Source organism: Sprattus sprattus, assembly GCF_963457725.1.
Source record: "Sprattus sprattus genome assembly, chromosome: 6".
In the NCBI taxonomy this organism is placed as follows: domain Eukaryota; kingdom Metazoa; phylum Chordata; class Actinopteri; order Clupeiformes; family Clupeidae; genus Sprattus; species Sprattus sprattus.
The window spans coordinates 22,753,365-22,773,280 of NC_137925.1; the positions used below are offsets into that span (position 1 = coordinate 22,753,365).

The 19,916-nt window shown below is 41.6% G+C and overlaps 2 protein-coding genes across 4 annotated transcripts; one reads left to right on the top strand and one right to left on the bottom strand.

Moving 5' to 3' along the window:
* Nucleotides 1-1,736: 1,736 nt before the first annotated feature.
* On the bottom strand, nucleotides 1,737-7,863 carry LOC308366793 (metal cation symporter ZIP8; the record flags this gene model as incomplete). Its single annotated transcript, XM_080840547.1, has 8 exons — nucleotides 1,737-2,125; nucleotides 3,520-3,704; nucleotides 4,198-4,405; nucleotides 5,538-5,693; nucleotides 5,813-5,935; nucleotides 6,057-6,226; nucleotides 7,076-7,238; nucleotides 7,636-7,863. The coding sequence occupies 8 exons, from the start codon at nucleotides 7,861-7,863 to the stop codon at nucleotides 1,976-1,978; spliced, it is 1,383 nt and encodes a 460-aa protein (XP_080696673.1). The 3' UTR covers nucleotides 1,737-1,975.
* Nucleotides 7,864-9,053: 1,190 nt separating this feature from the next.
* gsr (glutathione reductase) lies at nucleotides 9,054-18,109 on the top strand. Of its 3 annotated transcripts, XM_080841307.1 has the most exons (14): nucleotides 9,054-9,277; nucleotides 10,006-10,159; nucleotides 10,799-10,825; nucleotides 11,012-11,100; nucleotides 11,515-11,584; nucleotides 11,664-11,811; nucleotides 12,534-12,588; nucleotides 12,683-12,782; nucleotides 12,881-12,967; nucleotides 13,069-13,233; nucleotides 13,311-13,422; nucleotides 13,867-13,998; nucleotides 16,969-17,102; nucleotides 17,465-18,109. In XM_080841307.1, the coding sequence occupies exons 1-14, from the start codon at nucleotides 9,225-9,227 to the stop codon at nucleotides 17,612-17,614; spliced, it is 1,476 nt and encodes a 491-aa protein (XP_080697433.1). In that variant the 5' UTR covers nucleotides 9,054-9,224; the 3' UTR covers nucleotides 17,615-18,109. The 3 variants fall into 3 exon arrangements, with proteins under 3 accessions (XP_080697433.1, XP_080697432.1, XP_080697434.1); XM_080841306.1 differs by lacking the exon at nucleotides 9,054-9,277 and having other exon boundaries at nucleotides 9,309-10,159; XM_080841308.1 differs by lacking the exon at nucleotides 9,054-9,277 and having other exon boundaries at nucleotides 10,104-10,151.
* The last annotated feature ends 1,807 nt before the right edge of the window (nucleotides 18,110-19,916 follow it).

The window sequence follows — 19,916 nt, forward strand, 5'->3', positions numbered from 1 at the left end:
AGCAGTTGGATTCACATCGAGTTTGCGTAAAGTTGCATAGTAACTTTGTGCAGAAAAGCACATTAGAGTATATATGTGTGTCTGTTGTGTGTATGTATGTGTATATATATATATATATATATATATATATATATATACATCCCATATATATATACATGTTTCTTAATGTACAGTACTGAGTAATCCAGGGCTTTATAGTGCATTATTAATAGGCTGTTCTGATGTATTATTGTATTAAGTACCATAGCTGTACTAATCCATTTCTCACTTGACTGAAGTTGCATCGGCTGACAGAAAAGCCGAGTTTCCCCGTAAATGGACAGAACTTGCTCAGTCATCTACCTCCCAAAAGCAGGCGTCCCCCTCACTCCAACCCCACAGCATAGAGCTATTTTTAAAATGCAATAGCGAATGTTGTAATGTGTGAATGGCTGCATGGGTAAGCTGTGTGAAGGATTGCATATTACTCACTGAGAGATGAGGGCCTCAGTCACATGAGGCTGAATTCAGTTTTTACCTGAAGATGCACAAAGGTGCACTGACTGAACTTTCACACAGACATGATGCCACCACACACACACACACAGACACGCACACACGCAGCCACACACACGCACGCACGCAACAGGGGCATCGCCTGTATGTGGACATTTGCCACCTCAATGCTGTGCCAATTTTGGGCGTCTTTCTCCCAGTCAGCTTTTTTGCAGTAGTGAGTGGAACGGTTGGTTTACAGTGGGCTGCCCTTTAGGTGATCTCATCCAAAGTACCATATTCTTTTTGTGGTGAATTTTGCTGACATGGGTGCTGTATGTGGAGCCCCACCCCCCTGCCCCATCCACTTTGAAATTCTGTACGTTGTGCCTGTTGCTGTGTTAAGACTCCATATTGGATTTGAAGCCGTGACATAGCGCCCCCTCACCACTCCACCTTCTAGCTCTGATATCCACATAGTGCCTCATTGAAGTGCTTATAGAACCCCCAGTGGTGTAAACACGTGCTTAAGAAAAACATGACCATTGGTAAACCCGTGTTCTGCCAGTGCAGTGTATATCTTCATTCAGAACTGTGGTGTTCTAGGTCTTATAGAACTAATGTGCCTGATTTTATTTCAGTAGGGTGGGTTTTTTTTTTTTTTAGTCACTGAAAGTTTCTTCTGACACAATATGTAGGTTAAATGGCCAAACCATCATATGTAAAGAAATATATAGATGTATATTTTTTAAAGAGGAAAAAATTTGTTTTAAATTTTAACTGTAAAGAATATTGCACTGATTGTAATGTTTCACAGATGCTAAGTGTACAGTATTGTGTCATTGAATGTTGAAAAAAATTAAATGTCTACTTACATCCACATGTGACTTACAGGTCTAACAAATATATGTTGTCAAAAAGAGGAAAATTCAAAATTGTGTTTTAAAATACATACTGATCAACTTTTTATTGAGAATATTGTATGATTCGACTGGATCAAATGCAAAAAAAAAGCAATATAAAGTTGTTTATTTGTGAGTTCAAAATAGTATGTGATTAAATATGATAATCTATAATGAAGGGGCATCTGAATTCAATAATGTTACAATGTATTGGTGTTAAAGTGCAAACATAGAAAAATTACATAAATTATTAATATGGCTATAAACTTTAATATGGCTATCAGCTATAAATACATGTTGTAACCATATGATCTAACACAAATCACTTAAATATCTAAATATACATTTTATATATTAAAAAGCAAAGCAGTAGCCTATTGATTCTTGCGTTCATTCATTAACTGCTACCTTCTAAATTCATATTTGCACAAACTACCAAATAAGTGGCAATTGAAAAGAAATTAAAGTGCAGTGTATGTAATCGGTTAATCAAAGAGTGTGAACCCCGTCAGAAATGTACATTAACTGGGCCCTCGGGTGTGGGAACCCAGACTTGAACCCAGCAGGCAAACTGGTAGTCTACTGGGGAATCCCGCAGGTCAGCCCAAGTTTATGTCTCCTGCAAACATCGTTATGAGCAGGATGATGGCGAAGCCGGTGAGTATTCCTGCGTTCTGGATCAGAAAGATAATCACCTCGGACTTGGTGGATCTCTCGGACATGGCTTCGATGCTGTTCATCTCAGGAAACTGCACAGTCAGGAACATAATGGTGTGTCTCATTAGAAGTCCGAGCAGCTCAGAAGGGAGCTGGTGGATGAGGCGACTTTTGACTCGGCCCAGCATTTTACCCCCGGCACAGTTGAAGGTCATTTAACCCAATTACGCTTTATCATCAAATAAAAGCACCCTTAAGTTTTATCTTATCCACCACACTTGTTTGGCAGTGTCAGGAAAGGAAGTCATAAAGAAATAGAAGAGTAAAACATCTGCACATTTTGCACATAACTGCCGTCTACGTAATCACTGATAGAGCAATCTATGATACACGCTGGGAACAAGCCACACCGTTGAATGCTCCTGACCGCGGTAGAATGTATACCATAAAATGTTTGTTTTTTTATAACCACAGGCATTACAATTACAGACTTGTGTTATTACGTGGTGGTTAGAGAAGATAGCATAGCACTCCCTCGGCAGCACACATCATGAATACCCTGCTTCCCTTCGGCCTCAAACATTTAAATGAACAAAAAGTCCACTTGCCTCTTGTCGCTGCGTAGCCTACATTTCTGGAATCCAAACTTCAATAAAACATGTTCTAGGGGTATTTAAACTGAAAAAGATTCTCATTAGTTTCTGGTGGTCCTATAATTGTCTTTTCTTTAACTACCTCTTGTCCAAAATAGTCCAAACTGTTTTACTCCTTTTGAGGATTTTAAACGTTCCATGCAACCGCAGACAGCTGTTATGCCTATAGTGTATAGATTACTGACGTTTATGTAAAGTCGTGCAGATTTTTTATTTTTATGTTTTCTTTGTTTTTGTTTTGTTGTGTATGTCCCTGTGGGTTTCTGAACTGTTTTGGTCTGAGAGACAGAGAGCAACAAATCAAACAGACCTGTCATCATACACATTCACACAACAGATGAGCTTCAGTGCCTGCCTTTGAGTTGTACACATTTCAAGTTATGTGCTGTAAGCACTTCCTGAGGAGTAGCGCTGCCGGTCATCATATCATCTGGTGTCTGAGCAGCTAGCCATGGAGTTACCTTACAAGCCTTGTCAATCTTAGACACACAGTTTATACATATATTATGTACATTATGTATGTCTATGTTGTCAATATCCTCAACACGTGTAGCAACACAATATTTCCACACTGCTCTCTCAAGGCATCTACACATCCTCCTCACTATTTCCTCTAGAGGTTTATGGTGCGAGCATATGCGAAGATAACTGAGGGCAAAACTGACTGTGAAGAGGCCCATGTGTTACCACAGGAAATGTGGAAAATTCCGTCATATACCACGTCTGTTTGAAGTGTTAACTTGAGTGCTAACCCACCCTCCCAGTGAATGTCCTCAACTTTAACAGTGCACGTTCAGAACTCTATTCTAATAAACATTCTGATAGCTCCTTACCATGTCTGCCAGTGCGATGTAAAGGAACATGCCCCCGGCAACAGCGAAGATAACATTTGGGGCAAATTGGCTGCCGATTAGGATGCCAATTACCAGGCCTACGTAGCAGGCCATGGCAGACAGTAAGTTGAAGAAGATGGCTTGTGGGATGCTCATGCCTGAGTTCAGCAGGATCACAAAGTCACCTGTAGGGGGAGACAAGGGAGTGGTTCTGAATCTATTCTAACAGTGTTGAGAGAGTATCTTACAGTCTGTAACATACAGTATTCTGTCTGTAGCAAGCCCAAGCCGTTGGGGTACATGTTTTTAATTGTAGGCCACAATGGTTTTCAAAATCATCCAATTTCTCAAATATTTACTCTGTTCTTAAACTCCATGAAAATAAGGATAGTTAACAAATAACACATCTTGTGTGTGTGTGTGTGTGTGTGTGTGCGACTGTGCAGTGTGTGCGCATGCGTAGGTACATGTGAGTGAGTGTGTGGGTGAAAGCACAGTGGAGTCAAACAGAAACGCACACTATTCTCACTTCTTACTACACTTTAGTGGTACAAATGATTTGCCCATTCAGTCATTTCTCCTTTAATCTCTCATCTCTTAATAGAATGGCATCTGGTAATAAACACCACTGTCATCTCATTGTGTGTGTGTGTGTGTGTGGCATTATTATTTTCTCACCCAGCTCATGGGGGAACTCCTCGCACACAATGGCGATTGAAGTGCTGAACCCCGCAAGCAAAGACACGGTGAAGGACGCCCCGATGGCCAGGCCATCTATGAAGTTGTGCAACCCGTCGCTCAACGTGATCATCCAGGCCACTGTCTTAATACTGGAGAGATTGGCACCCCGGAGCCAGTGGCACGACCTCCGCGACCCCACCACTGTCTGGGGGAGGGAGGGAGAGAAACAAGGGTGAGAGGACACCCGTGAGACACCCTCTGACCAGTTTAACAATCCATCAAATCACATCTCTTTTGCTTGTAAAGCTGCCTTGAGACAGTTTCAAATTGTGGAAGCTGTCGTACCGTTACATAAAGTTGACCCTAGACACTGCCTATTCCTCCAACCTTTGTGACTCTAACTACATATAGGTAGTATAGACACGTGTGTTGAAAAGGTATGTAAACTAATACATGAAATGTGTTGATTTGGGTCAGAGGGATGTTCTAGTGGCTTTGTCTGTGAACATGAAGCAAAGCAAACACAGCTGTGTGGCGCTGTACTTAGACCCCATACTGAGAGCAGACACAGAACTAATAGAACAGACAAGCGATCTATGTCCCCTCAGTCAACCAAAGACATTTACCTTCTCACATACATACAGAGAGCAAATATATTCTAACATTCCTCACAACTTTAACTATTATTTATGACATATGTTTTAACGTATGTATTTTATTCATATTCTTTCATATGGTATGTATGCCTGTTTACTGAGAAAAAACACTCGCCCACCCATTGTTTTTCATGACAACTACAATGTCTTTTACAAGAATTCTATTTGTACTGAGTATTTGAGCTCTCTCAAGGCCAGCATGGGACTTCCATTTTGTCCAGTTAACCATTAACATCATTTTCCTAATTGCACGTTTACTGTGGCAGTACTTCGACCTCCTACCGTTTTGATTCATTTCTCTTGTGACCTCTTTTCGAAAGTAACACGTTTTGGAGACACTTTCCAAATGCCTGGCATGCTTTAAGCTAGTTCAAAGAAAGTTCACAAAAGTCACTCAACACACACAATCATTTTAATCAGTGAAAAAAATCTGGTTGTTGGTGCTGGGTGTGTTTTTTTTTTCTGGAGTTAAAATGTATTGTAACATTAATATATATGAAATCATGAAATGCTTTTTATAACAATTGTCCACTGAGAATATCAGACAGCATATTCCTTGACAAGTCTCATACCCCTAGCACAGCATTGACCATTTAGCCAGCTATTTACATGTGCTTATGCTGCTATCAAACTAGGTGTGCATGCGTTTTTGCATTCAAAATGAATTGGAGGGAGGTTCACCTGGGTGGCATGGACTTCAGAAGTCATACTAGCTCTGTCACTGCTGTCACGACTGAAGCTGGTCACAGCAATAACCTCCGTCTTCTCCGCCACATTCCCATTCTGGTGAGAGCTGAGTTGGGGAGAGTCTGGAGGGATGAAGTGACTGTGGCCATGCTTAGAAACACACAGACCAGGGGGAAAAAAAGTGGTAACTTTTACAAAACGTTTACAAAAAACCCAGCAGTGAAGTCAGTCATTGTGGATGATGTTTTTTAAACGTCATATAATCTTACCCCTGTGTCTGTTTTTAGCACAATTTTGAGGACTTTCTCCACAAAGAACAGCAGATAGAATCCACCAAATATCCCAACAGCTTTGGCAGTGTAGTTATCTACCTTGGGGTCAAACCCCAAGGCCTATAAGATATAATAAGGTTCTTAATACACAATACCACTTGGAAGGCCTTTGGTCAAATGTAATTATATATATAATAACATACAATTATATGAGCAGAAATATTTCCCATCATTCCCTCACCTCTGGGATGAGCTGTAGGACAGCATTGGAGAAGAGCGTCCCAATGGCCAGGCCGATAAAATATGTGAGTATCTTGGGGAAGTAGGACTTCTTTGTGAAGGGGATGAGGAACAATCCAAGAAGGGAGGCAAGGTTGATGATGGTGATGGACAGGAACCCAAACCCCCACACTGTGGTAGGGATGCATTAGTAGAGAGGATTAATAGCATAGGCAGAACAAATAACCTCACGGGTGGAAGCAAAAGATAGGACAGAGTCAAAGTACAAATACACTCCATATGAACATGCAAATGGTTACATTTTATTTCAAATATTGAGGCATGCTAACAAAAACATAAATAAAGCCATTAAAAGGATGAAGGATTAAAAAAGGGTTTTGGCTGACCTTTTACAAAAACTAAGTGTGACTGGGTACGTAGAGTAGGTGACCGGTCAGGTTGTAATGATGCAACCCTAATCTTATTTACAACAACCTGAACTCATTACACTGAAATTACCGTGAGCTGTAAAATCAGGAGGTTCCGCTCATTACATCGCTACAAGTCAAGTCCCCCAACACATACACACACACAAACTCACTCACCTTCACACACACACACACAAACTCACTCACCTTCACACACACACACACACACACACACACACACACACACACACACACACACACACACACACACACACACACACACACACACACACACACACACACACACACTAATCTGAAGCTTACCAGTTTAATTGATTAGTCTCTTTTAGCACATTACTTATACCTATACACTTTTTACACTATACACAATTTCAGCTCCAACATACAGTAAGATGTAAGCCTGGGTACAATTCAAGTTCAATTAACTCTCTTCTGTCTTAAAATCACTAAAATGTATCATCTATTGCAGATTGTGAATGGATGTCCATGGGGACAGTGCATCATTCATTTTCAACATTTGCTAATGGAAATGTGGCGTGAGGATAAGGACTACAGTAAATCGAACCATTTAGGCTCTGCTTTCCACACTCACCACGAGCATCAATGGACACTGCTCTGACCTCTACATCATCAGGGCAGGAGGACAGCACAGCTTGGTTGAGAAGAGCAGGGCAGATGTCATGCAGGTGAGCTTCACCTAAATGGGTGAGGTTGCTGAGTCCATACAGGGAAAGGACCTCAGTTCCTGACAGACACTGAACATAATAAGAATTAAATGAGTCTGGTAACGTATTGAAAAGTGTCCTCTAATTACTAATGTGTCAGCAAAGCAGTACTATGCCTGGTCAAACGAAGTCATACGTTATGAACATTGATACAGTAAACGAATGTGCTTAAAGTAATCTTGAAATTCATTAGCTTATAATAACAGGAGATGAATCAGTTAGATGAATAACAAATCATCCTTGGTTGCCACAACCTACTACCAATACAGACGTGGAGTTAGCAAAGGCTGGATTTGAGAGAACAGAAATCACAGTTCTCTGTTCAAACTGAGTTGTAGCGATATCTGACTGATAAAACATAAATGTCTTGCTTCTTGGGTTTTCACACTTGCAAATGACATGGAAGTAGAAGTTAAATACAACAAACCTGAGAGTGCGTTGACACAATTCCTCCCAGATTAGATGGCTTTTTGTTCAGAAGTTCCAGTAAATTATTAATGTCAGCGGGGGTCAGGGAGCCATTTTCACCATAGAACTGCAGTATGTCATTAAAAATGACAGGCGTCTCTCCCGAAACACTGCCAACAAAAGTAAACAAAACTCCAAAGAAAACTACAGCTTTATTCGCTCTCGGGTGTGAATGACCTTCTCCCATAGTTGTATGGTCGTCCGTAGCACAAAAAAGATGCAGGCTGGTTGTGAAGTGACAACTGTCAGCACCTGGAGGACCCAACTATTAAAGAACTTGCAGATACGTCGCTATGCCTCAAATGCATTAGTTCAGCGAAATCGACGACATTTATTGCTACGTGTAACCTAATGTCATGTGTCATCTGCATCTTTTTACAAAAAGTGATATCAGCAGTAACTACAAGCTATTAACCTGGTACAGTAATAATGGGTTTACAGATAACCGCAAATTACGCTGACCTTAGGAATTGCACCTCCGGTTGTCAGCAACTATCACCCGGGAATCCTTTGAAGGCCAACATTTTATCAGTAGGTTACCGGCATTATCAGTGTATGGGGACACACAGTAGGCTAGGTCTATTCTTGCCTCGTCGAGCTTTTCTCCACGAATAGGTTATTATGAACATGGTAGGTTTAGGCATCATAAGCATCACTAAAATAACTAATAAGTAAATCATTGGCTAAAGCCTAGTTTGTTTTAGGGCACATGTAGTTGAATTTCTGCTCATATTGTGAAGAAAATATTGCAAGTAAGCATAAAGTAAGCGGAAAAGACAAGATAATAAACCCTTAAACCTATCAGCTGATTATCAACAATTTGCAGACTGTTATCTAGACTGTCAAAAGGCTATGTAGGCTGAGAAATTGTTAGCCTATTGTCCAGAACATTATGCAAAACACAAGGGTATGATAAACAAGCGTGACTAATTAATACAGAGCCTATATAATAGCTGAAAGAAGGAACAGTACAATTGCCTCTAAGCAATATGAATGATAGTAGGCTCTACTATCCAACAACTATCTAAAGTATACTTAAGCACATTTTCAATTTACAATTCCATTAAAAGCCAGGCAATATGGCAATTTATCAGTTTTAATGTCCAAAAATCCTCCTGATGTCATGGAATTTAGGCGAGAAAAGAACAATCCTGCCCTCTGCTGGTGAAATCGAACGATACAGGACTTGGTTAAGAAATAGCCTACTTTAGAAAATACTTGAGGCTTAGTAAATAGTCTCCACGACCAGTTTATTAACATCTCGTTTTAAGGCCAAGTCAACAAAACCACTTTGAGTGCATAAGTACTGCTTATATGTTTGGAAAGGGGAACAAAACGACTTTTATGTTGAAAAAAAATATTCCTTGTCTAATACCGGAAGCTGGTGTACCCAGCAGCAAGTATAAAAGCTGGACTTCATCTTGTTGTCCTGTAGCTTAGAAGAGAATACGGCTAGGGAAATCACTTGCCTATGAAATGTTACAACTTGAACACTTGAGAAAAAGTAGCTAGTCTAAAGGGAGTTTGCTCATAGAGCAAGCTGGAAAGATGTACCGAAATGCGCTCTCCGCATTCAGCTTTAACATAGCGACACTGTGTCGGTGAGTTCATTGCCTCTAAGGCAAACGTGTGTGTACCGTTAGTTTACGTCTTTTCCATAATCTGTTGGATTGCAATTGCGTTTTTAAAGAAAATATGTTATCCTGTGTGTCTGACGTCGCTTCTCCCACAGCGACAGTTTGGTGTTCAAATCCATACCACATGTTTGGTTTCCAGAAACACCTGCCTCCCTGAAAACGGAAATGGTTGCTCTTTATCCTTTCCTGCTCCAATCAGAAATGTCATTAATGCTTGGACACCTGACACAGTGTTTCTGTAAACTATTTATTGTCTCACCAGCCATATTGATGCTGGATTCGTGCAAGCCTAATGGACAGTAGGCCATACTAACATCACCATGACCCTGCTGAAAAAGAACAACTGAAACCAGCGCTGGTAATAAGATGGTTTTAGCTTATGACCAACTTAACTATCACAAATCATTCGAAAACGTACCTTAAGCTGGTCAAACTAGCTGGTCAACAAGCTAGTAAAGCTGTTTTTTTCAGCAGGGTATTGTTAAACTTGTTTCTGGGATTTACACACTATTGTTGCAATTCACAATGACTAAGCACTGGCTTTCAGCATCACTCATTGGAATATCCCTCCCATTAGTCTAAACAACTGCGTCCGGTGCTGTGGGCTTCCTGGTTATGGCTATAATCATACAGTTTACTAGAGTGCAAGTGTCACTCCTTACATTCCGGCGATCGCTTTCACCCTCTTGTAGACTTCTCAGCCGGACCATGGCTTCTGACACAGTCGCCCGGTTCGATTTTCTGGTCATAGGCGGTGGATCTGGGGGGCTGGCCAGTGCCCGGAGGGCGGCGGAGTTAGGGGCTTCTACCGCCGTGATCGAAAGTCACAAACTTGGAGGTACCTGCGTGAGTAGACGTTATCCTGGTTACAGCAACATGCTATGTGATCTATGACAAGCCTGCTATCCTACTTGTTGCGACGAAATGTCAATGCGAGAGTTCTGTCAAAGCCTTAGTTTTTAACATATTGGCCGAGGTGGTTCTTCGCAAATGTCACATGTAGTCCAGTGGAACATTGCGAAGCCTCCAGATTACGCTCTTTTTGTGGCATGTTTTTTGTGCGCAATGTTGTGGTTTGTCAGAGTTTTAAAGCAATGTCCACCGATCCAGCGTACCGTCAAAGTTAGTCCTCTGCTTCAATGTTAACTATACTGTTGCATGTGCGGTGGCAAAAAGATAGTCTCGATTTAAGGAAATTGATTCTTCAAACTTCCTGAAGAAATGAGAATAGTTTTGCAACAACCGACTTCCTCAAACCAGGATGTGGTGTTAACGCTTTACACATGGGCATGTAGGCAGGAGAATTCATTTTCTTTCTGCAGTTTGTGTGGCCTTTTGCAGTTAATGTTATCAGGAAACTCATGTAACCCCCTAGGTTATGCCCCCCCCCCCCACATGATCAGTAAGCATGTGAACGCTCCAAGTGTTGTTTTCATGAATAAATGGATGAACCGGAGGTATTTTTTGTTTCCTTTTGGATTTTAGGTGAATGTTGGCTGCGTCCCCAAGAAGGTAGTGGTGTCTCCCCATTCTATTTCATTTAATTCACCTCTATTTTTTTTTCATAAGTCATATTTATTTAATTATAAACACACCTTGAAATATGTAATCTTTGAAATGTAGGGAATACATGACAGTCAGGGCTGGTCTGATTCCCCCCTAAGAAGTGCTGCTTTTTGCCTCTTGCTGTGTTTACAGGTTATGTGGAATGCAGCTGTACACGCAGAGCTTGCCCATGACCGTACAGACTATGGTTACCTTCCTGGAAACGCTCAGTTCAGCTGGCAGTAAGTAAGCTGACACCACTGGGGCAAACAGTTCTGCAAGTCATGGTCAGGTTGATCTTGTGTGGTGTGTGTGTGTGTGTGTGTGTGTTTGGCTGTACGTTAGTTGGCAACAATACTTTGTTGTTTACTTTTGGTCAATGCAGTATTACCTCATGGGGAATTTCATGTTACTACAAGTTGAACAATTGACTACGGCTCTTTTGTAATTTTCCTCTGTTTGCCTGAGCATTCCACACCCTTGAAGTGTAACTCAAGGTGACCTGGAGTGATAAGTGAGTCAGAGGTGGGGCCAAGGCTGTTTGAAATCAAAGATTAGCACCCTGAACCACTGACCACTACCTCACCGCTGAAGATAGTGCCAAATGCCACGGATAAGGAAATACGATTTTAACGTGTCATTCTGTGTCTCCACAGCTCGCTCAAAAGCAAGAGAGATGCTTACGTTGGTCGGCTGAACCAGATCTATCAGGCGAATCTCGACAAGGCAAGAACCTTTATCGTCTGAACATTGTGTTTATGATGGTGCTTGTGACCTAAAGGTGTATTATGCCTTCCCTCTCTAGGCCAACATTGAGGCCATCCATGGCCTTGCGTCCTTTACTGACGACCTTGAACCCACAGTGGAGGTCAATGGGAAAAAGTACACGGCACCCCACATCCTCATCGCCACCGGGGGTCGCCCAACTGTTCTCAGTGATCAGGAGGTGCCAGGTGAGGTGCCAGTGTGTTTTCCCGTCACACCAGTCTGCTTCCTCATGGTGCCAGTGTGTTTTCCCGTCACACCAGTCTGCTTCCTCATTTCCTGCTGTTGCCTTTGTGCAACTCTGGGTGGCCAGGAATATGAAAGAGTCTTGACTGGGTTTCCTAATAACGGTGTCTTTAACAAAGGCTTATAGTAGTATCCCTTACTAAAGTTGTTTATGTTTCTGGCTTCAATTATTGTCATTCATGTAGGTTTGAGCATGCGTGAGATGAGTATTATTGGCATGATTAGAAAGAACATCAATAAGAAATATTATCCAAGTCAAAATAAAAAAGTTCCCAAATAAGGATTGCTGTAGACTTGATGTAACTCATAGATTTGTATTAACAAGGAATTCAAAAAGAATGGCTAATTCATTTATATTGATGTTTTTTCTTTTATTGAATGGGCACAAAATGTAATATATCTTGGTCTTACATTGCAGTCAGTGCATCTGTCCAGAGATGATCACAACATTTTTATGCTCTAAAATCTTTGTTTTATCTGAAAGCTGTGTTAAGGTATAGATAAATGTTGTCCAGACCAACCTTTCCGAATGTTCTGGGAAAAGCCTTGAAACGTTAATGTACAGCTTAAGGTATAACATAGGAATGACCAAGAGTTATGAAGGCTTTGGAAAACCTATCCCAGATCTAAAAACCCTGTGTTTTGTTTTGTTTTCTTTTCATAGGTGCGAATCTTGGCATCACCAGTGATGGTTTCTTTGAAATCGATACCCTTCCAAAGTGAGTCACAGAACTGGGCTGTGATAAGTTTTGTAAGTGGGTTAGTGAGAACTTGGTGTCATCTGTTGAGCTCTGTCTGTGTCTGTCTCTGTAGACGCAGTGTTATTGTGGGGGCTGGGTATATTGCTGTGGAGATGGCTGGTATCCTCGCCACTTTGGGATCCAAGACATCAATCATCATTCGACAGGGTGAGGTAAGAAACCTCTTTTCCGTGTGAATTTTGGATTTCTCTCATGAAGCGCAACAGAAAGTTCACTGCTTGGTGAACTTTCAACTTGATATTTTCTCCAGGTATTGAGGAACTTTGATTCCTTCATAAGTGCAAATTGCACCAGAGAATTGGAAAACGCCGGCATTGAATTGTGGAGGAACACGCAGGTAGGTATTTTCCCCAACTCCTGTTACTTCCCTAGAACCTTACAAGGCTTGACCTTTGTGTTGTGCTTAATGCCTGCTGATGGATAAATGATGTCCAATAGGTGAAGTCAGTCAGGGAAATGAACCACGGCCTTGAAGTCACACTGGTCACCAAAGACCCTGAGAAGAAGGACGAGGACCTGATTGAAACCATTGAGGATGTGGACTGCCTACTGTGGGCTATAGGCAGAGAACCCAACACCAGCGGACTCAACGTCAGCCAGATGGTAAACAGATTAAAATTGAATAGATCACTTCCTGCTCTGTGGAGTACAGTTGATGGACTTCCATGTTCGCCTAACAGGGTATAGAGACTGATGAGAGGGGTCACATCGTGGTGGATGAATTCCAAAATACCACCCGCCAAGGCATCTATGCGGTGGGAGATGTTTGCGGCAAGGCTCTCCTTACTCCAGGTAAGTCACCTTCCTCCACTACTTTTGACGAGCGAATTGTGCCATACTTCTGTCTTCTTGTCTTCAGGGAGATTATTTATGAACCGCCCCCCCCCCCCCCCCCCAGTTTATTAAACTGTCCTTGTGATTATAATTCTTATCATCAAAAACAGTAGTAGCATGAGTAGTATGAGCATTTCCTAAATGAGTAAATGTAATACAAAATGTAGTAGAAGTAGAAATGGAGTATGGGAGCTTGCCAAATGTTTTCTGGCTTTTGTTAAGCATCTTATCAGGAAGTGCGCTTATGAGGGAGGCTCGTAGTGAACTTCGCCGTGGCCTATTATTCATGGCAGATACCAGTGTTTAGCAAGAGATGTTATCGCCATTTCCTGAAACTCTGACATTTCCTTGGCCTCACTCTCTCTCGTTGTGTTTCACTCCCGTTCCTCTCCATGTGGGCAGTGGCTATCGCTGCGGGCCGAAAGCTTGCCCATCGCATCTTTGACAGCAAGCCAGAATCCAAAGTGGATTACAGCAACATTCCCACCGTGGTGTTCAGCCACCCCCCCATCGGCACGGTGGGACTCACAGAGGGTAAGTTCAGCCTGTTCAATTCTTTTTATCTATTCGTAATCTTTGTTCTCACTAGATTATTCAATTTTGTTTGCAATGGAAGGAAGTAGCTATTTATCCAGCTCCTGGTGAAGCTGTACTAGCTGAAGCTGAATATCTGACTGGCTAGGTGATGGTGAAAGCAACATGTTTGTTTGACAAGCATGTCTGTGAGAGCACAAAATACGTAAGGACAAAAAGACATCAGGACTGTAGTTCTAATTGGCGGGAAAAAGGTGGTGAACAATGTTGAGAATTGAGGTTCAATCATATTTTCAGAAATCCGTTGGAGAGAAACATACATTTTAAGTTGTTTCATCAACACAATTTTTGTGATATTTCAGCGTTTGTTATATAGGAGGGGGCGTGTGCGTGTGTGTGATGCCTTTTGTGACCTTTTACTGATCTAGAAGAGGGTGATGGCACTTAATAATAATAACAAACTTTAACAAACAAAGAAGTCTCAATAGCTTAGCTAGCCTGGCTCTGCCTGCCTGTTGCTCCCAGCCCAGTTTTCGCTGTGATTTTAGACTCAAGCTGATGTTCACAAGATGAAGCGATGGGCTATTCTGAGGGGCCTACCAATTAGTGACCAGTGGGGGTGGTTAAGTGCAATGATTGTGAAATTAAGCCTTTGTTTAAAATATAGTTACAACAATGGCGGCTGTACTTAAGCTAGACAAAGCGATGCAAACAGTAGCAGTAAAGCTAGCAAACATTGAATAGAATGTGTTTTTAATATTATTCATTGAGTGCAAAGACATGGTTGCTGCCTACTGGGTTTGGGAAAAGCCAAAGATATTAGTTTGCACTGTCTGTGGCGAAGTATGAAGGATGGCAGACCCGTAGGGGTAGTGCCGATTGGTCAAAGGCTGGTCCAGTGGTCTGAACCTGAAGTCTTCTCTTACGCCTAGTCTTCAGTGGAGCAGGCCCAGAACCTATTCACGAAACTACCAACCAACAAAAAGCCGCCTGGGCTTTCTCTGCCTAGATGGCACATTGGCTAGCCAAATGAATGGGCTGGTTTTTGTAAAAGCACCTCCATGCTTTTGTGAATTAGGTCTGCTTTGAATGTCGAAGTGGATAGATGGGGGTCCTGTTGTCTCAGACAATTTTACAAAATGTATAAATTGGAAAGTCTAAAGAACGCTATGCGTGCTGATCCAGCAAGCAACTGATTTTATGTGCACTCTGTTCGAGGCTTACTGTTAAATTATCAAAAAGCAAAGTTAAGTTATTGCTTAAATGGCAAAGGATATGTTAACTGGTGATTTACTAACTGTTGAAGGAAAATGTTGTTTACTGGGGAACCTTGTATGTCTCCTTTGTTGTATAAATGACCACATTTCCCTTCAGAAAGTTGGTCGTGCCTTTGTATGTGCAGAGATGAACTACATTTCAGGACAATATATTGCCATGTGACTGCCAGTATGAGGCTCTGGCTGCCATCATTTGTAAACCCTTGTTGCTGCTTAACTGCTGACCTTCTTTTAGAGTGGTCCACTTTCTTCCAAATTACTTGCAGTATATTCTTGAACTGCTAAACAAGCTTCACTGGTGCTCCATTGTTAAGAAATGGGTTAGTTACCCCTGAATGAAGCTGAAACAAACTGCTCCTGAGTTAATCATTATGTGACCTTCACAACCTTTCTCATTCTTTCTCTTCATTTAAAACCGGTCAACTGGCAAACTTCATTTCACCAGGACATGGTCAAGCGGTAAATGGAATTATTTATTCAAGAGTCTGTTCAAATATCAAAGGCATAACTCTACCAGCATCTTGTTTTATAGCCAATAATGCCTATATGAAACGGGGGTACTCTGGTGTTTTTTTTGCTGCTGAATCCTAGAATGTTTCAAACCTGCACTTTTTAGTCCGGTTTAATAAGACTCTGGTCCTTTTTCCCCCTTGGTGCGATTGTTTTTTTTTTTTTTTGTGGCAGGTGTGAATGCAGAAATCGCACTCAGGTGCCTGCCAGATTAACAGCATTGAGACCTTTGAGAGGACGAGGTTTTGGTCCGGTCCCAAACAAACTCTCAAGCGGTTTGTTTGTGGTGGGAAACGGATCCGACCTAGACCTGAACTACCAGGTGTACTCCGCAAATTTGAGCTGAATGACTCCTGTAGCCTGGTGTGCTTTGCATTCTGGGATGCGGCACAGTATGCAAACTCTAGCAGCATGCGTGGTAGTCGTAATAGTAATAGCAGCTAGCCGAAGAATGAGCCGAGGCCTCACTTGGACTAGCAGAGTGTGAAGCACTGAAGTATTCCTTGATGTGCATTTGTCATTAAGCTGGTATAGTTTATCCTGGATTTTTCTCTGTGTGAAAAGAAGCTGATCCAAGGGGGAAACCCTGCAAGTTTTCAAACTCATCAACTGATACAGACCAGGTCAAACAAAATATAGGAGCCTTCATTTTGATTGACTGGTCACTGGCAACGAACAAAACAACAAGCAAAGTGTTTCACACATGAACTAAAGCTAATTTAATAACCTGGCAAGATTATTTAGCTAATTTAATACTATGAGCAAGATCCTAAGCACAAACATGGATAGGTCAGCGCAATGCTCCCACACGCCACACGATAGCTTTAGTTCATACTTTGCTCGTTGCTCATCAATTAAATTAGGGCCCCCTGTGTGAGAACATCCTTAGACATGAATACCATGGTGGATCATAAGTGCCAATGATAAAGGGCTGTGGTTATTCTAGGGCTAGCAGTAAAGAGGTTTTGTGCATCAAATCACAGAGCCTACAGAAGGAGACATGTTGCAACAAGATAATAAACCTGTTATTGTTTCCTTGTTGATTCATGTGGAATTTGGGTTTTAGGAATTTATAGTTTAAGTAAAAAAAAAAAAAAGACTTGAGCAATGTGTTACAAGCAGACAAGAATAATCTGCACTTCTAGAACTGACGCCTTCGATTCTTCTTTGCTTGGTGTTGCAGAGGAGGCCATCAAAAGCTGGGGGCAGGAGAATCTGAAGACGTACCAAACCTCATTCACTCCCATGTACCACGCCGTCACCACCCGCAAGACCCAGTGTGTCATGAAGCTGATCTGTGTAGGGAAGGAGGAAAAGGTATGGTCAAGCCTCACTGAGCAGCTGCCAGACGGACCAGTTCTGACATGAGTGAACTTGACTCACAGTGCCCCATTGTTTGCTGATGACTACCCACATCATTTTTTGAGCTGGCATGTGGGATGGGCATCTGAAACGGTTTATTGTGCCAGATCCGTGTCCTGCACTGAAAAACTGCTGGGGCTGGTACACCAGCTCATTTTTCAATTGTTGTTCCTTCATGACGTTATTTCCTTAATTTCTTTGCCACCACTTTGCTCATGTTGTGTTTGTCTCTTTCGCTCTTTGGTTCGTAATCTCTCTCTCTCTCTCTCTCTCTCTCTCTCTCTCTCTCTTTCGTCTTCCTCTCGTCTTCCTCTCAGGTGGTTGGCCTCCATATGCAGGGCCTGGGTTGTGATGAGATGCTGCAGGGATTCGCTGTTGCAGTGAGGATGGGCGCCACCAAAGCTGACTTTGACAACACCATTGCCATCCACCCTACTTCCTCAGAGGAGCTGGTGACCATGCGCTAGTCTCCCTCTGCATCTTCTTCCCATACCATGCCCTGCTGCTATTAAAAATAACGCAACAGACTAGGAGAATAGGGGATATTTACATGCACTTTCTATGCTACTGTTTGACCATAAGGTACCACTGTAACATTAGTCATGTGTTGTGCTTCTCGTACAAGCATTGAGAGACATCTGGATGGACCAAATGAATGAAGTGCCGGTGTATTCCAGAGCAGGTTTCTCCCATTTGAAGCATTACAAACTTCAGTGTATATGAAGTGGACTTGCCGAGGCAGTGATCTGTCAAGTGGTCGCACAGAAAGAGGTGTAAATCTCCGATCCTGGTGTTCATACATTTAACAACATAGCTCTTCCTTAAAAAATTACAAACAGGCCCAGCTTTAGCTCGGGCACCATTTCAACAATGTATTGTCCAAATATTATTTTAATAAATCTGGAATTTTTAGTAAACACTTGTGCACTGTTGATGTGTTTTCGATTGTGTATTTGTAATAAACTTTTCAATTCAGACCTATTTAGTGTATGCATAGTGCCTTAGAGGTGATCCTCATTTATGTTCTCATACACTCTTCATCAACTTTAGTGAATTTATAACCTCACTCTAGCTGTCCATTCTGTATATGCGCACAGAAAATAGCCCTCCATTGTCCATACACAGTCCTGGCACTATAAATGGGAAACCAGGAAAGTGGCTTGGATCAAGCCTAGCAGCACTCCAGTCTATCAGCAGTGTTGCTTCAGGAGCACTGAAGGGTGGTGTAGGTGGCACTCCGTCTTAGTTCCATATGCCTCTAATGGAGCAGGCTTCTAGCAACCAGTGTGAACGCGACAAAAAATCCCAACTTCCAAAAATCTTCCTTTTAAACTTTTACTGACAAAAACATAACATACAAACAAAACATGAATTCTTTAGGTCTTAATAAAAGTTAAATCTGTACATTGGTGTTGTCGGTCAGAAAAACTGTGTTGCTCCTTAACCTGACCATCTCAAACTGAGCAAGCACAAGTTGGTCACATGACCACCTTTCTCTTGATTCTAAAACATTCCACTCATTTAACCAATCAATGTGCTTTACAGCTACGAATTAACAAATATTTCTCCATACATGAAATTATGAAATTACAGATTTAAATAAACAAATATTTTTCTTCAAATTGGCTCTTACAGATGGGGTGCATTTGATTGGCTATCACGTTTGAATATCAACAGTCTTTCATCAGAATTGAGGGCTGTATCTTTTTAAGAATGGTAATTGTATGAAAGTGCTTCACAGGAAACAAGGCCTAAACTTCCCGAACATCAAAACCGTGGAAAAACTACTTTTTTAACCGGTAGAGACAGAGTGCAACCCTACTGTAAAAGGGATTCATGCTGCAGAGATTATGCTCTGAAGTATGCTATGAAATCCTCTGCCATTGTTGCTTTTTAGGTCTGACTTGAAAACTGAAACATAACACTCACTCATAAACGGGATTAACCACCATCAACCACTGGAAAATACCTTTGCCTTAATTTGTGAATGACCAGTTTCTAGCCTGGATACCGGCCTGAACTCCGCCCACAACATTTTTGGTCTGGGAGATTCAGTCTGGCTTTGAGCTATTTGGGAGAGATTCAAGTTTTCGGAAAAGCGATCTGACCAATCAAATTGTAAGGGCGGGCTTTATACGTTGATGAACAGATGACCAACCAACGCTTGAGTTGATAAGATTGATAGATTATACATCGAACAAAGATGGCGCCATCTCGGGAGCTTTATGGGACATATTTTATATGATTTAAGCTATCTACACGACTTTTTTATGTTTACATTGACTCGGTTAGTTGTGTATGTGCAACACGAATGTTGACGAGGATTGTAGGTCTTAACTGAAGCGCTCTAGACCATTATTAATAGGTTATTGCTAACGCTTAGACAAAAAATCCATTGAAACAAATAGTAGCTAGTTATAGCCTTGCTGCTAATAAGTACGTGAGCAGGCATATCTCACAGATATTGACAGCGCATTCATTTTGAAAGAGGAACAGAGAAACGCTATCAAGGCATTTGTCGATCGAAAATATGTTTTTGCTGTCCTTCTTACGGGATCCGGTAAACGTTGTAATGCATCAGATGGTCATACTATGTTGCTCTGATTAGTTGTAGGTAGCTATCCAATTGAGCGAAGAGGCATTTTTTTCCCTGGTTCGTTGAAACATGCCCCATAATCACAGCCCAACGGCTCAGCATCAGACTCATATTCTGACTAGAATTATGAGTATGACATCGTCAGGCTATCCAGTTTCAAGTGGAATGTCAAA

Excerpts from the sequence above, each read along its gene's own strand:
- gsr (XM_080841306.1), top strand. The coding sequence starts at position 9,929 with ATGGCTATAATCATACAGTTTACTAGAGTGCAAGTGTCACTCCTTACA. Across the intron at positions 11,101-11,514 it reads AACGCTCAGTTCAGCTGGCA|CTCGCTCAAAAGCAAGAGAG; the intron begins GTAAGTAAGCTG and ends GTGTCTCCACAG. Across the intron at positions 13,423-13,866 it reads CAAGGCTCTCCTTACTCCAG|TGGCTATCGCTGCGGGCCGA; the intron begins GTAAGTCACCTT and ends CCATGTGGGCAG.